Source organism: Oculina patagonica, chromosome 13 (genome assembly GCF_052425735.1).
Source record: "Oculina patagonica isolate OP01 chromosome 13, crgOcupat, whole genome shotgun sequence".
Taxonomy (NCBI): Eukaryota; Metazoa; Cnidaria; class Anthozoa; order Scleractinia; family Oculinidae; genus Oculina; species Oculina patagonica.
In genome coordinates, this window is record NC_135770.1 from 3,477,039 (window position 1) to 3,493,954 (window position 16,916).

The following is a 16,916-nucleotide window of genomic DNA, read 5'->3' on the forward strand; positions in this document are numbered from 1 at the left end:
TATAGTTTCCTTTCATTTACAAAGATACCTAAATATTTTTCAAACTAAACATTTCTTACTATGTATATTGATGCTCAGTTAACAAAATTCAGGTTCCATACGATTCTCGGAGAGTAAGCCTGATAACTAGCTGACATTAATTTGTAGGCTCAAAAGAAATTATGGAAATCCTGGCGAAAGGGTGAGGGGGGACTACTGGTATGGATATCGAGCAGGAGCTGGGATTGAGCAATTACACCACTAGGGTCTAGGGTCTGAATTTTTACATGGCTTCAAAACCTATCAAAGCTGTTCTGCGTAAAAACTGTATCAGGTGTTTCAAGATTTTTCTTGATAATTATTAACAAATTTACAGGGGGAGGGGGACAACTGGTAAGAATATCTGAGCAGGAGCCGGGATTAAGCAAGCAAAATCTCATCATCATTAGAGGAAAGGGGACTGAATTTTTTTTTTGGAACCCACTCACAGCTATATGGATAAAACATTTGTCAACTTTTCTCTGCATAAAGTACGTGTTTTGAGATTTCCCTTGATATAACTTTAATATTTTCAACATTTACAGTTCTCACTTAAGATACTGGCCAAATGACACTCAGTAACTTTATGCTTTTTCCTGTTTGATTTCTTTCAGGTCACCTAAAAGTTCAGCAATGCTGAAGGCATTTTCATGCTCAGTCTCAATCCTACAAGTTGTTCCTGTACTGCATGTTGCTTTATCTTGCTTTAGGACCTCTTTCTCATTGTTAAACTGGCCATGCTGACTGACTTCAAGCTTATCGCCTTTGTGTGTACTTATATGCGTCATTGTGTTTTCTGCAAAATTAAAAGGCTTTTCTCTTGTGTGAGTTCTTTTATGTTGCTTTAAAACAGATGAACGACTAAAACACTTGCCACACTGGTTACATTCAAAAGGCTTCTCTCCTGTGTGAGTTCTTTTATGTTGCTTTAAATTTCCTGCCTGAATAAAACACTTGCCACACTGGATACATTCAAAAGGCTTCTCTCCTGTGTGAGTTCTTTTATGCAGGTTTAAATTCCCTGCACAATTAAAACACTTGCCACACTGGATACATTCAAAAGGCTTCTCTCCTGTGTGAGTTCTTTTATGCTGCTTTAAATTTCCTACATGCTTAAAACACTTGCCACACTGATTGCATTTAAAAGGCTTTTCTCCTGTGTGTGTTTTTTTATGTTCCTTTAAATCTCCTGAACGACTAAAACACTTGCCACACTGGTTACATTCAAAAGGCTTCTCTCCTGTGTGTGTTCTTTTATGCACATTTAAATCTCCCACACTATTAAAACACTTGCCACACTGGAAACATTCAAAAGGCTTCTCTCCTGTGTGTGTTCTTTTATGTAGCTTTAATTGTCCTGCCTGAATAAAACACTTGCCACACTGGTTACATTCAAAAGGCTTCTCTCCTGTGTGAGTTCTTTTATGCTGCGACAAATGTCCTGCCTGAATAAAACACTTGCCACACTGGTTGCATTCAAAAGGCTTGTCTCCTATGTGTGTCATTTTATGCTGCTTTAAATGTGCTGCCTGATTAAAACACTTGCCACACTGGAAACATTCAAAAGGCTTCTCTCCTGTGTGAGTTCTTTTATGCTGCTTTAAATTTCCTGCCTGAATAAAACACTTGCCACACTGGTTACACTCAAAAGGCTTCTCTCCTGTGTGAGTTCTCTTATGCTGCTTTAAATTTCCTGCATGGTTAAAACACTTGCCACACTGGTTGCATTCAAAAGGCTTCTCTCCTGTGTAAGTTTTTTCACTTGATGCATGTTCTTCCTGACAGGAAGTTTGAGTGAAACTCTTGCTGCACTTTGTGTTATTGTTAGCCATCAAGGTACATAAACATTACCTACTACCTGGTAATATGTCATTCTTAGACCTAAAAAAAAAAAATTAGTAATATCAGTGTGTTGTTTTTTTGGTTTAAAGCCCTTCTGCAAACATGCATGTTTTTCAATGTCTACAACACTTCAGATTATGACATACAGAATACAACACTGTTATTTTTGATGACAGACAGATTTTTTTGTAAAGTCACTTAGTATAAATCTTTCAGGGCATTCACAGCCGATCAATAATTTACGGGTTATTCCTTTGTGGCCAATCCAGCCAACAGGAGAAACCTTGTTCTCTCTGAGAATGGATACTTATACATTTCTGTGGGTGTCCTACCAACACATCACTGACTGTCGGCTGTCTGTCAGCCGACTGTTGGCCAACAGCATAGCAAAAACCTGTCGGTCGTTTGTTGGCCATTTATCAACCGACAGTCGGCCCTTATCCGCCAACAGACGCGCGACAATCATCCAATTGTTGTCTGACAGACGACCGACAGTCGACCGATAGTTGGTTAGAGGGAGCTGTTCTTCACAATTATCCAGGCCGGTAAATTCTCTCTTTTTCCTTGCGTGGCCATCTCTCTCTCTGTATATGCCTCATCAAGCACTTAGGTGCCAGGGAAAACTTGAGTTTTGGGGGTCCCAAAAAAAAATTTTAAACATCATACCAATACTTGAAACTTTCCACACTACTTCTAATTGCATTGTTCTTCACCATCCAATGCGTGGTTTTCATTTTTCCATTCGTTCCATTAATTTATCGCTCTTTACTTTTGCAAATGGCGGGAAATCACCCACTTTACTCGAAAAAGTCAAATAAATCCCTCGAAACTTATTTTTTCGGCAAAAGTTTACCTTTGATGATTCACCCGACTCCCCTAGCATTACCTTAGCTTTTCCCCGTTTAAGCATTTCCGATTTTTTGACTTTTGAAAATTTTCCAGTGTACTTGCATGCATAGTACTCGATTCAAAGCTCAAGAAAGCGCATTCATCATTTTTTTTCCAAACAGAATAATTTAAAAAAATATATCTTCGACAGATTTAGAGGTAATGAACTACAAAAATTCACACACATTAGGCATGCAATATAGCAAGTTTTTGCAAAGTTTCGGCCTATTTTAGGAATTTTTGTTTTCGTTACGCTACTTTGTATTACAAAAAGATTTTTTTTTTCGCGGCGGGAAATCAAACACGTCTTCAAATCTCGATAAAAGTTGTAATTTTCGATAAATATAATTGGAAATTTGCAGCAGGGTGTAGAACTGCATATAATTTAGGGAAATAGGTTCATTTTGGATTCACCTTGCATATTTTGGCCGAATTTCAAGTTCAAAGACTAAAAGCGGCGGGCAATCAACCAAAATGCGCATTTTTTTCCCATTGACGTATATCAGGCCAGAACTCGAACAAATTTCACTATTTTCTTCCAAGAATTTACTATTTGATTGCGATGTTAATACAAATCCCCTGTATAGATCGACGATTTCAATAGTTTTAACGTGCAGAAAAAAATGACCTTTTTCTGTAGCAAATAAAATAGATATGATATGTTGTTTAGTTTCTGGCCAGTTTAATTTATTATCATCATAACTATTCTTTTTTTGATGGAGACTTTCCAAGATTTGTTGCAAAGAAAGTTCACTGGCCTTCCTACCAATAGCCCTTGCAAGGATATTGGTTGTTCGCTTTTGGGAAGTATCGTGGGGATTTTGTTTGTGGAGTTTCAAAAACTAAGAAACATTTGAGTGTTAACGGAAACCTTTAAATAATGGTCCAGATTCTTTATAAATTACCACCTAGAATATTAAATCTGTCGACGAGTATCTCTGGCCATAGGCGGAAAGGGTCAAAATGAATTACAACTTAAAATATCCCGGCGAAATTCCGAGTTATAGTGAGCGAAGTGAATTTCACACAACATAGGCACGCAATGCGTGCAAGTGTCTTAAAGACTCAGTTTACTGAGACCTTCAGCCTTATGTGCCTCTTAGGCGCGAAGAGGATTATGTATGTTATGTTACTGAGACCTGTTCTCTGATTACCGACATTATCAGTAATATTATTGGATGTATCAAACTAACTGCGTTAAACTGAAGTGTGGAAAGTTCAGCATAACGTGGTCGGAAAATCTTGTCAGTTTTTTTTTTCATTTTGTTTCATAATAGTTTTCCGAGTTTTGTGGCTTATAGCCACTTTAATTCGAATACAACAACATCTACAAGTTGATACTAAAATTTTTACAGCATACATGACGCAGTACAATTACATGTAAACTTGATGTAGCTAACATGATGCGAGAATTTATCTCTGTACGTGATTTTCCCATTGCCCGACTTGGGCTTGAAAATGTACAACGGCCAGATCCCATGGAAACTGCCACAGTATCCTACTTCCAACAAGCAGAGCTGAGTGATGATGGCAGCTACACAATGTACTGTCCAAAACACAAGCGATCCGTTGATGGCCCGGGCGGATTTGCATGGATGCTGAAATACATGCCAATGTCACCACGTACATCGATTATGTGCGCAACGTCTGTGCCAATGATAACGAGGAAGCCTTGTTTATCACATTGGAAGGCAACGCCAAGCAAAATCGGCAAGTGAATAACCGCCTTTTGGTTCAAGGCCAAGCAGATTAAATTGTCGAGGACCGATGTTATTATTATGTTATGTTAGTATGTTATGTTATATTATTATGTTAGGAAAATAGCATCTTCGGCAACTTTTGATGGACATCGTCGAAAAGAGGGCTATCCACGAACACATGGCTCATAAAAGCCTGGTTTTCACTAGCGACGCAAGCACAAGCGCGATCACGCAAAAAGGTCAAATTTTGATCCTTGTTCTTGTGCTTGCCGCAAGCACAGGCACAAGGGTCAAAATGCAATGCGCTTGTGCTTTTGGTTGATTCGAAGCCTTTTTCACGGAGAAATAAGAGCTGTTATCTTTGCGCTTGTACTTGCGTCGCTAGTGAAAACCAGGCTAAAAAGGCGACTGTGGATCACTATTTACAACATTGGTCACATCACCAAGAAGTCTTCCAAAGGTCACCAGCTACTGAAGAAGGCCCTTGTTTTGGATATCGATAGGTCAGTATTAACAAGATCGAAACCTAGCACCAAGTAAGCAAATTCAACAAAGTCAAACAATGAAGAACATGAGGAAAGCACTAACTAAGAAGGACTCGCCGGTAGTCAAATAGAAGCCATCAAGATGCTGTTTTCACACCAAATAATTTCTCGAGACTCACTCACGTTTGACATTGTTGGGAAAACCAGTGCCGAGCATATGGATTTACGGGATTTTTTGACGACACTTAGATGATCAAAATGAACTACGACAAAGTGGTCTACTTGAGACGAAAAGAAAAGCAGAACGTGGTACTTCCAACAAATGAACCTGACAGACATCATCAAACATGCAGAACAAAGGCATGGTCGAACGTTATATCAGATACGCCAGCATATGTGTCTGTAAGCTGTTCCGGTCCAATTACAAAATCCAAATGGAACCAGACTGATGAAAGAAAAGTTGAAGAATTCTTTGCAGAGTATTCTGTTCGCCCAGGCAAAGCGGACTTAAGGGCTTTGTTCCTGTTATAGTCCAGCCTCAAAGCAATTGTCGAGCGTAACGACGGCGACTTTGAGCGTTGCTATAACAAAGCAAAATACATATTCAAGAAGAGAGGCCAGAAATAAATTCGTTCCGGGTCAAACGTAGCAAGTCAAGGATGGACTCTGAACTCCCGAAGATGAAGCATTTCTTTATTTATTTTTATTGTGATAATTTTTTCAAGATCGGGTGGGGGGGGGGGGGGGAACTTCCTTTGTTACACGACTCAAAAAGTAATCATAGCGGTGCCGGGCAAACGAGACTGCGCAATAGCTATCGAATGGTTGCTAAGGGCGTAGTGAATAACTTGACTATTCGCATTTCACACGCACGCAGTCATTGATATTTAAATCCTTCTGAGAAAACAAAACTTTGGTTTGACGTCTTTCTTAGCAACGGCTTGATTGACATAGACTCGCACCTTTTCCAGGCACTGCTATGTATTCAAAGAAAAGTACCGACTTTCTCCACCCCCCTGCATTTAAACCAGTATACGGTCATTCTCAAATCAATTATTATTACAGTGTACGGTCGAGAAATAGCTAAATATAAAACAAAATCGGAAAGGACTAAATACAATCGATGGAAAGTTATAACATTTTTGAAAAGCGTGCCTTTATTCCATAAAACTATAAGTTTTTGAACAGTGTACGGTCATTTATACATCAATTAACATGTACAGTGTACGGTCGAATTAAAAAATTAAAAATTACAGTCAGGATGGTCGTTAAGTTACTAAAAATGTAAAAGTATTCTGCCCTAATTTATTTTATTTTATGGTAGTATCGTGCAAAAGTATGCCTATTTCAAATTAAGTAGTTTTTTGTTACATTGTGGAGACTAATTTCTCCTTTCTGTCTTATATTACTCTGTTCCCGGCAACAGTATATTGGGTTGGTTACGCATTAAAAACCCCTGAAATAATTTGTTTTGAAAAAAGTTGTGATTCCTCGATTGTGGCCATCGTGGTCTATCGTCTTTACTGATGTTTGTAGAGGGACTTCCTCAACCTTAAATCTTAAAATTAAAAAGGAAAAAAACTTGACCAGTTAGAGAACAGAACGATCTTAGCTATAACTGATTATCAAAGATATGATCGATGACGTTCACACATTTGATGTTTTGCACTTTATTTCCAATCCGCCGTGACTAGTAAGAAAAGGCCGGCAAAAAGTTTAGAGCAGAAAAAAAAAATGAAAAAGACGTGGAAAAAATCCAAATAATTGTTTGCCTAATATAATAATGTATTATCCGTATTCCTAAGGAGAGAATAAAGAATTACCGTCAGAAATGAAAAATCCTCAGCCAATAATCCTCATCAACAATTTCGCCGCCACCCAAGTGGCGGGAAATCAACCGGCGGCGGCACATCAGCCACTGGGCGGGACATCAACCACAATACGTGGCGGTGCATCAACCACCGGCGGGGAATCAGCCACACTTGCGGCGGGGCATCAGCCAAAGGGCGGGAAATCAGCCATATGGCTGATGCGCCGCCCCAAATTGCGGCGGGGTATCAACGGGCATATGGCTCTCTCTCTCTCTCTCTCTCTCTCTCTCTCTCTCTCTCTCTCTCTCTTTCACCTTTCCCACACTGATGTGCACCCAAATACTTTCACACAGGCTACAAACAGTTCCAAGGCAGGTGTGTCACATTTGCAGACTTTTCACTCAGGTTACCCTAATATACACTCCGGTTAGCCTACTATTCACTCTGAAGCCTGAATAGCACTTCGGTTAGCCTGTTTACAGTTAGCTTTCAATAATGGTGCAGTCTGCAGTCTGCACACGGTTCCAAGGCTATTTGACTTGATTTGAGTTTGCAGAGGTTTTTATCCCTTTCAATGCCTAAAATTATTAATAGTGTAGTAAACTTTATTTTATCGAAATTTTTTGAGCCCATTTAACCCAGCAAGATGACCTGCGTAGCGAACAGATTCTGTAGTAAATAAAGAATAAAAAGGGCATTCAGAATGGAGTCTGTTTTGTTTTTCTACTCATTTCAGTATGATACAAAGACGACTCTTCGCAGACTTAGTAAAACTACTATACATGAGTCGATTAACGTTTTAATTAACTTAAATGAAATAGTTAGGGCGAAGTGCAGTTTAAATATGTAATTTTCCAGAGCTTTATAAGTAACTATCATAGATTTTAACATTTCTTTTGTTCGTCTCAGGCAGAAAGTCATTAGTCTGTTTTGTTTTTCTACTCATTTCAGTATGATACAAAGATGAGTAATCGCAGGCATAGTAATTATTACTCTTCTGTCCCTTAAACACAATATTTTCACTTTTTCTTACCTCTACTGAAGCAAAACAGTCCATAAGTAACCTGCAAAACACTTCGACGCGATGGATCTGAAATAAGATCTGGAAGCGGCCATTGAAGTACTGGGGCCCAGTCTACACGCTACAACCAGAAACGGAACAACACCAAACCGAGGACAGGACTAACGGAACATTGGAATGAATCGATCGAAAGCTGAACTCTTCAAAAAGCACGAGAAACAAACACTTTATAAGTAAACAAAAAAAAAATAAATAAATAACGAAGTTCAATGATACGCTAGCGGATTTCAACCCCTCCCACACTCCCTCGCTTTGCAAAATTGGGCGACATTAAAACAGTTTTTCGCTTTGCCGATAAAGCAAAGGGCAACTTTCTCGACTTTTACTGCGGAAGAAATGAATTTCTGGCGTTTGAGTGAACACGAATTAGCCGGATATTAAATATTTCTGCGGCACTAGAGCAGTACTAGTGGTGACTGGGGTTAGCCCAGTCGAAGCACAGGCAGACCACTCTATGTTCGTCGATCTCGTAAGTCAAAAGCACAGGAAGCGAAAGAAAATATTACGCGTAAAGAGTAAAATGCATAAAACATAACTTTTTGGAAATTCGCGTTAATTATATAACGCGTGGATTTTGTTCACGTTGTTAAAATAGGTTGTAGTATAACGTATTGTTGTAGTCTCGGTGCTCGGCCGAAACCGCCAAAATAAACCTTATGGTTGACAATCAACTCTCTCTAAAACGGACACCTTCCATCCTCGGAGACCCAGGGGCAGTTAGTGGGGCGAGGGAAACGCGAAAATGCGAGTAGAAAATAGCGCGAAACTGCGAGGGAATAAATCAGCATATAAAAGTTGTATTGACTGGGGGCTCCTTTTTCATGCTTCAGGTATATAAAAGGGTAGGGATTTCACAAGTGTAGGTATATGAAATGGTAGGGATATCGGTCATTTAGGTTTTTAAAAGGGCCTTCAATTAAATTATTTCGAACAGACGCACCTTGTGGCTGTATCATTTAAATTTATGAAACGCTGCATAAAAATGACATCCAGACTTCCTGTTTCAGGCCTATGCCATGTCTTTTAGGTATATTAAAAGGGTACCTTTTTCAGTAAAAGGTATACGAAAGGGGTGCACGTGTCTTTTCTGTTAAAATGGTATATAAAAAGGTAAGGGGTTGGACCTCGGGGCGAAGCCTCCCCGTACAAAACGTTTTTGAGTAGCCCCCCCCCCCCCCCCGGTGTGCGTCTTAGAGAGTTGTCCGTAGTTACAGTAAAATGACTGAAAAGCGGCTGGGACCATCACCAGGTGTCCGTCTTATGGAGGTGTCCGTCTTATTTATAGAGGTGTCCGTTAAGAGAGAGTTGAGATCAGTTGACTGTACATGTAGGTCCATGTTGTCTACTGCGTGGTGGAGCAGTAAAATGTTTTGTTTGCAAGTCACTTTGTGTACGATTCCTTTCAACTGCTCTTTATTCGGACGGTCCTTTGAAGATATTTCCTAACGTTCGTACTGGTTTAAACGCTGTCTTGATGTTTTCGCAGCTCAAAACCCGCCGAACGCGCTCCGACACTCCTTTCACATACGGAATGGACGTGTATGCCTCGGATTCTCCTGGGGAATGTCAGTCGTTTCGCCTACAAGTAGTTTCGCCTACAGGTTGATTCGCCTACAGTGAAGTCGATTCGCCTACACGACCTGAGTTGTTTCGCCTACACAAAAGTCGATTCGCCTACACTTTTTTTTCTCGAATTTGAAGACTTCATCTTTAGTAGAGCGTATTTCTTAAGGTTGCGATCGGGTATTTTTATATACTCGCTGGTCACGCGTAATGTTTGACTAGTATGGACTAGGAAGAAGACACAAGGCGTGGGACCGAGAAAGGATGTTCTCGACTTGACAGCATTTCTGTACGTGTCTCGGGACACGCAACTACAGTCGAAGCTCTCATAAGCGGACACCCTCGGGACGCGAAAAAAGTGTCCGCAACTGGAGCTGGCCGCTTACGAGAATGGTTCTTGTAAGCGGCCACTAGAGGTGAAGGGGATAGATGGCCGCTTACGGGAACTTGCCCAGCTAACATAATGGTAATATGCATGTGAGTGGTGTTTCGAAATGTAACCGGACGTGGATGACGACAAAACAAACACTGAACTATGGTACTGTAATTACAGTAAAATCATTGTGACGAACGGCGATGTGAAGTTGATTGATTAATACAAGATACAGAGGTTTTTTATATGATTTTCTTTGCGGTGTCCGCTTACGGGAGCTTTAAAACAAAGATAAAGTCTAAGTCGTAATCTCGGAACAGGGACCGCGCAGGAAGATTTTGAGTGGGGGGCTAAAAGTCGAACCCTGAAGTGACTAAACTTAGCAGGGGGATTCGGGGAAGTCTAGGGGCATGCTACCCGGGAAAATTTGGATTAAAATTTCACTTAAATACCGGAAAATGCATTTGAAATTAAAAAGTTAAACGTTTAGCGCTTAAAAGGTTTTGGTAAAAGTATTGCTTGAAACGACAAAACGTTGCGATAAAAAGACATTGCTCCACAAAACGTTTAGTAAAACTACTCGCTGACCCTAACTACTCTCGAACCTTTCTCACTATGTTGAAGTACCGGCAACTGAGATGTTACCAGAACGAATAAAAACAGAACATACAATTTCACTTGATGTTACAAAATGAATTACCTTCAGCATGATCATGAGCTCGAAAACAAACAGTATCGTCTTATAAACCTGGTATAAACTCAACCCATTTGGTCGACCCGAAACTGACCAACGATGAAACAGGCATTTTTCAGGAGAAGTCCACTAGCCCTTAAAAAGCACTACATATTTTTCAGCAATAATTGAAAACCTTAAAGCCTCTTTTGCTTAAAGACAATTGTCCGCATTTCCTTTTTTTATGTATCTAAGTTGAAGGCGAGTCTATTTTGGCAATAGTAGCTGCTGTTACTTTCGTCCTTTACAAACTAAATCAATAATATGGCTTCCAGAAACGAAATATTTTCAGTTATTTTTCGTTTTTTTTTTAACTCATTACATTTTTTTTTTCTTGTTACTGTAAAAAAGTGGGGGGGGGGGGGGGGGGCTAAAGCCCCCCTAGTAGGCCTTTGAGTTTCTCGATTATGCTAGCATTTTTTTCGGCATTTTTTGGGAAAACGAGCATTTTTTTCGTTTTTTCTTTCAAAAAGAATTGCTAGCATTTTCTGTCACTTTTCATGACTGTGATCCAAATTTTCAGCACTCAGAACTCAGAAGGATAAATAATCCTTAAGTTTCACAATTTTGATTACATAATTTGATTGTTTTCTGTCTGTTTCGACTGTTTGTGCGTTGTGTTACTTGTGTACTTGTGTTGTGTTACTTGTGTGTGTGTTTTTTTTTTATTTTTTATTTCTTTTTAAAAAAATAAATATTTTTTTATTTTTTTTTATAAACAAACAATTATTAAGTATTATGAGCATATAATGTGAAAGTTTGTACGTTTTGTTTGAAATAAAATAAAGCATTTTTTGGAAATCAAGTGGCATTTTTTCGGAACATAGCAAGCTTTGATGTAGGCGAATCGACTTTGGTGTAGGCGAAACAACTCAGGTTGTGTAGGCGAATCGACTTCACTGTAGGCGAATCGACCTGTAGGCGAAAATACTTGTAGGCGAAACTACCGGATTCCCTCCTGGGTTCTTGGTTGCGTGTTTGTTTCCCCGGATCCCCGGGGGGGGGGGGTACTTGACCTAAGTTTAGGTATAGGGGTGCCGCTGGAGGTTTGAAACCCTGACCCTGTTTAGGACAATACAAACTTAAAATACCTACCCTGTGCAGGACAACACCCGCTATTTTAAGACCCTATTTAGGACAAAGGACAGCATCAACAATCATTTACGCTTGATTGTGATTGCGTCCCGTACGCGATGTTTGACGCATTGAAATGCGAAAACACCGATCCCACCAAATAAAATAATGCTTTTTATTGAAGCGAAAGCGAAAACAATGTAAATACATGGACGACAGTCTTGCATCCATACCCTGTCTAGGACAGCTTCAGACCCTGTTTAGGACAGAGGAGCTTGAAATTATATACCCTGTTCAGGACCGGAGGAGTCAAAAACCATACCCTATCCAGCGGCATGTCCCCGTATAGGCCATATAGGGGAGTGCCCCCCCCCGGGGTTTGTTTTGTTTGATTTGCCAGCTGACTTGATGAAGCTCTCGGGATAACCGTTAGCTTTTAAGTCATTAATAACGCGTTGTTTCTCGTTTTGTCTTTGCGCAGTTGTTGATGGAATGCACTTAGCTTGGTCCATTAGTCTTAACGACGGCTCTCTTGCTTTGCGCTGGGCTGTGTGAATGGAAGTCTAAATACTTGCTCGTATGTGTGGCCTTGCGGTATACACCCACCTCGATCCTACCATCCTTATTAATATTTCCGTCATTAGTATTTCCTGACAGTGATACATTAATTTTGTTGTGTTTTTGTTTTGCAATTGAATTTGATCATGACACCTAGTTTGTGAGTAGGATCATTTGACAATTAATACCAAAGGATGTTATTGATGCATGCTGTTTGAATAAAATCTGTTTAATATTGTTTAGTGTTCTTTTTTGGTTTTACTTTTGTTTGTTTGGTTTTCCATTTTACACCCGCTTTCAGTGTTACGTGCATAGCTATCTTTCTACATCCATCTTTCGACATCATCTTTCGACATCGTCTTTCGACGTGCTGTTTGAAATGAGCCAATCAAAACCTATACATACCGTTGTTGGTTTCATGCAAATGTGCGAAAAGGTCAGAAGGTCATGCTAGTGGGCTGTGATTGGCGGATTTCGATCCGTGTTGTTTGTTTAGCACGTCGAAAGATGGATGTCGACAGAAAGCCAATATGCACGTAACACTGAAAGCGGGTGTAAAATTAAGAGGTTTCTTTTTATCTAAATGTACATGACTTGGTTCTTGTAAAAAAGAGATGTTAACTTCTCTAAGATGAAATTGAATTACTTAACAGCTGAATGCCGAAACTCGAGTTTTGGGGGGAGGTAAAGTTTGGAAGTTCTAAAGTTGGAACAACCCTGTGATTCATTGCTACATGGCTTCAACACCTATCAATGCTGTTCTGCATAAAACCTGTATCAGGTGTTTCAAGATTTTTCTTGATAATTATTAACAAATTTACAGGGGGAGGGGGAGGGGGACAACTGGTAAGAATATCTGGGCAGGAGCCGGGATTAAGCAAGCAAAATCTCATCATCATAAAAGGAAAAGGGACTGAATTTTTTGGAACCCATTCACAGCTACATGGATAAAACATTTGTCAACTTTTCTCTGCATAAAGTACATGTTTTGAGATTTCCCTTGATATAACTTTAATATTTTCAACATTTACAGTTCTCACTTAAGATACTGGCCAAATGACACTCAGTAACTTTATGCTTTTTCCTGTTTGATTTCTTTCAGGTCACCTAAAAGTTCAGCGATGCTGAAGGCATTTTCATGCTCAGTCTCAAACTCACAAGTTGTTTCTGTGCTGCATGTTGCTTTATCTTGCTTTAGGACCTCTTTCTCATTGTAAAACTGGCCATGATGATTAACTTCAAGCTTCTCGCCTTTGTGTGTACTTATATGCGTTATTGTGTTTTCTGCAAAATTAAAAGGCTTCTCTCCTGTGTGAGTTAATCTTTTATGTTGCTTTAAATTTCCTGCCTGAATAAAACATTTGCCACACTGGATACATTCAAAAGGCTTCTCTCCCGTGTGAGTTCTTTTATGCAGTTTTAAACTCCATGCACTATTAAAACACTTGCCACACTGGATACATTCAAAAGGCTTCTCTCCTGTGTGAGTTCTTTTATGCTGCTTTAAATTTCCTACATTGTTAAAACACTTGCCACACTGATTGCATTCAAAAGGCTTTTCTCCTGTGTGTGTTCTTTTATGTTCCTTTAAAGCTCCTGAACGACTAAAACACTTGCCACACTGGTTACATTCAAAAGGCTTCTCTCCTGTGTGTGTTCTTTTATGCACATTTAAATCTCCTGCCTGAAAAAAACACTTGCCACACTGGAAACATTCAAAAGGCTTCTCTCCTGTGTGTGTTCTTTCATGTAGCTTTAATTGTCCTGCCTGAAAAAAACACTTGCCACACTGGTTACATTCAAAAGGCTTCTCTCCTGTGTGAGTTCTTTTATGCTGCTTTAAATTTCCTGCATGGTTATAACACTTGCCACACTGGTTACATTTAAAAGGCTTGTCTCCTGTGTGTGTTTTTTTATGTTGCTTTAAATGTGCTGCCTGATTAAAACACTTGCCACACTGGAAACATTCAAAAGGCTTCTCTCCTGTGTGAGTTCTTTTATGTTGCTTTAAATGTCCTGCATGATTAAAACACTTGCCACAATGGTTACATTCAAAAGGTTTCTCTCCTGTGTGAGTTCTTTTATGCTGATTTAAATTTCCTGCCTGATTAAAACATTTGCCACACTGGTTGCATTCAAAAGGCTTCTCTCCTGTGTGAGTTCTTTTATGTTTCTTAAAATTTCCTGCATGCTTAAAACACTTGCCACACTGGTTGCATTCAAAAGGCTTCTCTCCTGTGTAAGTTCTTTCACTTGATGCATGTTCTTCCTGACAGGCAGTTTGAGTGAAACTCTTGCTGCACTTTGTGTTATTGTTAGCCATCAAGGTACATGAACATTACCTACTAGCTGGTAATATGTCATTCTTAGACCTAAAAACAAAAAAAAATAAGTAATATCAGTGTGTTGTTCTTTTGGTTTAAAGCCCTTCTGCAAACATGCATGTTTACACACTTCAGATTATGATATACAGAATACAACACTGTTATTTTTGATGACAGACAGATCTTTTTGTAAAGTCACTTAATATAAATCTTTCAGGGCATTCACAGCCAATCAAAATTTTTCGGGCTATTCCTTTGTGGCCAATCCAGCCAACAGGACAAACCTTGTTCTCTCTGAGAATGGGTACTAATACATTTCGGTGGGTGTCCTACCAACACATCACTGGCTGTCGGCTGTCTGTCAGCTGACTGTTGGGCAACAGCATAGCAAAAACCTGTCGGTCGTTTGTTGGCCATTTATCAACCGACAGTCGGCCCTTAACCGCCAACAGACGCCCGACAATCGGCCAACTGTCGTCTGGCAGACGACCGACAGTCGACCGACAGACAACCGACAGTCGGTTAGAGGGAACTGTTCTTCACAATTACCCAGGCCGGTAAATTCTCTCTTTTTCCTCGCGTGGCCATCTCTCTCTATTTCTTTCACCTTTCCCACACTGATGTGCACCCAAAAACTTTCACACAGGCTACAAACAGTTCCAAGGCAAGTGTGTCACATTTGCAGACTTTTCACTCACGTTACCCTAATATACACTCCGGTTAGCCTACTATTCACTCTGAAGCCTGAATAGTATTCTATTCTCATCGGTCTCACCTGCCCTTATATTGAGTTATGGGCGATCTGCCGGAAGCATTCGAGCAAAAAGTGAGAAACATAGCTTGACTAGGGGAACGGGAGGGTGGGAAGAAAAATAAACGGAGGCTGAAGGCAACCTACCATGAGACGAGGACAGGAAAAACCGATAACAATAAAATATGGAAGAAGATGAAAGAGCGGCAAGTACCGACGCAATCTTAGTTAAAGTCACTGTGGCAACATGCTAATTTGCTCACTCTCTTATATAAGTGCTTGGGTAAGACCGCTGAGAATAGCACTTTGGTTAGCCTGTTTACGGTTAGCTTTCAATAATGGTGCAGTCTGCAGTCTGCAGTCTGCACACCGTTCCAAGGCTATTTGACTTGATTTGAGTTTGCAAATGTTTTTATCCCTTTCAATGCCTAAAATTATTAATAGTGTAGTAAACTTTATTTCATCGAATTTTTTTGAGCCCATTTAACTCAGCAAGATGACCTGTGTAGCGAACAGATTCTGCATTAATAAAGAATAAAAAGGCATTCGGAATGGGGTCTGTTTTGTTTTTCTACTCATTTCAGTATGATACAAAGACGACTCTTCGCAGACTAAGTAAAAACACTATACATGAGTCGATGAACGTTTTAATTAACTTTAATGAGATAGTTAGGGAGAAGTGCAGTTTAAATATGTAATTTCCAGAGCTTTATAAGTGACCATCATAGATTTTAACATTTCTTTTGTTCGTCTCAGGCAGAAAGGCATTAGTCTGTTTTGTTTTTCTACTCATTTCAGTATGATAGTAATTATTACTCTCGTGTCCCTTAAACACAATATTTCCACTTTTTCTTACCTCTACTGAAGCAAAACAGTCCATAAGTAACCTGCAAAACACTTCGACGCGATGGATCTGAAATAAGACCGGGAGGCGGCCATTGAAGTGCTGGGGCCCAGTCTACTCGCGACAACCAGAAGCGGAACAACACCAAACCGAGGACAGGACTAACGGAACATACACGGATCCAGAGTTTCAGACTTCCGGTCCAAATTCAAAGGAAAAGTGAGCACTCATTAAGTCAGACCATTGTTAAACATCGCAAAACACAATAGCCTGACTTAATGAGTCTCACTTTTCTGAACTTCAGGCTAACACTGTATAAGTAAACAAGATAAAATAAATGAATGAATGAATGAATAACTTTATTATCGTGTCTAAAAATGTTTAGCTGAGGGGAAAAGTCCCCTCTACTAATTGTGGACACCTGACTAAGAAAAAAACTTTAAAAAACTTAAACCTATCATTGTACAGCTATTACAATTAATAATTTAAAGTTAAAATAAGTTAAAAAAAGAAGCTATTTACATAATAAAAACGGGTAAATAAATAACGAAGTTCAATGATACGCTAGCGGATTTCAAACCTTCCCCCCCCCCCCCCCTGCTTCGCAAATTTGGGCGACATTAAAACAGTTTTTCGCTTTGCCGATAAAGCAAAGAGCAATTTTCTCGACTTTTACTAGCTTTTACTGTGTAAGAAATGAAATTTCTGGCGTTTGAGTGAACACGAATTAGCCGGAAATTAAATATTTCTGCGGCACTAGAGCAGTACTAGTGGTGACTGGGGCTAGCTCAGTCGAAGCGGCAAAGGCAGACCACTCTATGTTCGTCGATCTCGTATGTCAAAAGCGCAGGTAGCGAAAGAAAATATTACG

The 16,916-nt window shown here is 39.6% G+C and overlaps 1 protein-coding gene across 1 annotated transcript; it reads right to left on the reverse strand.

Annotated features, from left to right (window-relative positions):
* Window positions 1-516: 516 nt before the first annotated feature.
* LOC144635982 (uncharacterized) lies at window positions 517-16,158 on the reverse strand. Its single transcript, XM_078495119.1, has 4 exons — window positions 16,058-16,158; window positions 13,364-14,498; window positions 9,664-9,675; window positions 517-1,829 (listed from the first exon to the last, which is right to left on the reverse strand). The coding sequence occupies exons 2-4, from the start codon at window positions 14,447-14,449 to the stop codon at window positions 603-605; spliced, it is 2,325 nt and encodes a 774-aa protein (XP_078351245.1). The 5' UTR covers window positions 14,450-14,498; window positions 16,058-16,158; the 3' UTR covers window positions 517-602.
* Window positions 16,159-16,916: the final 758 nt, after the last annotated feature.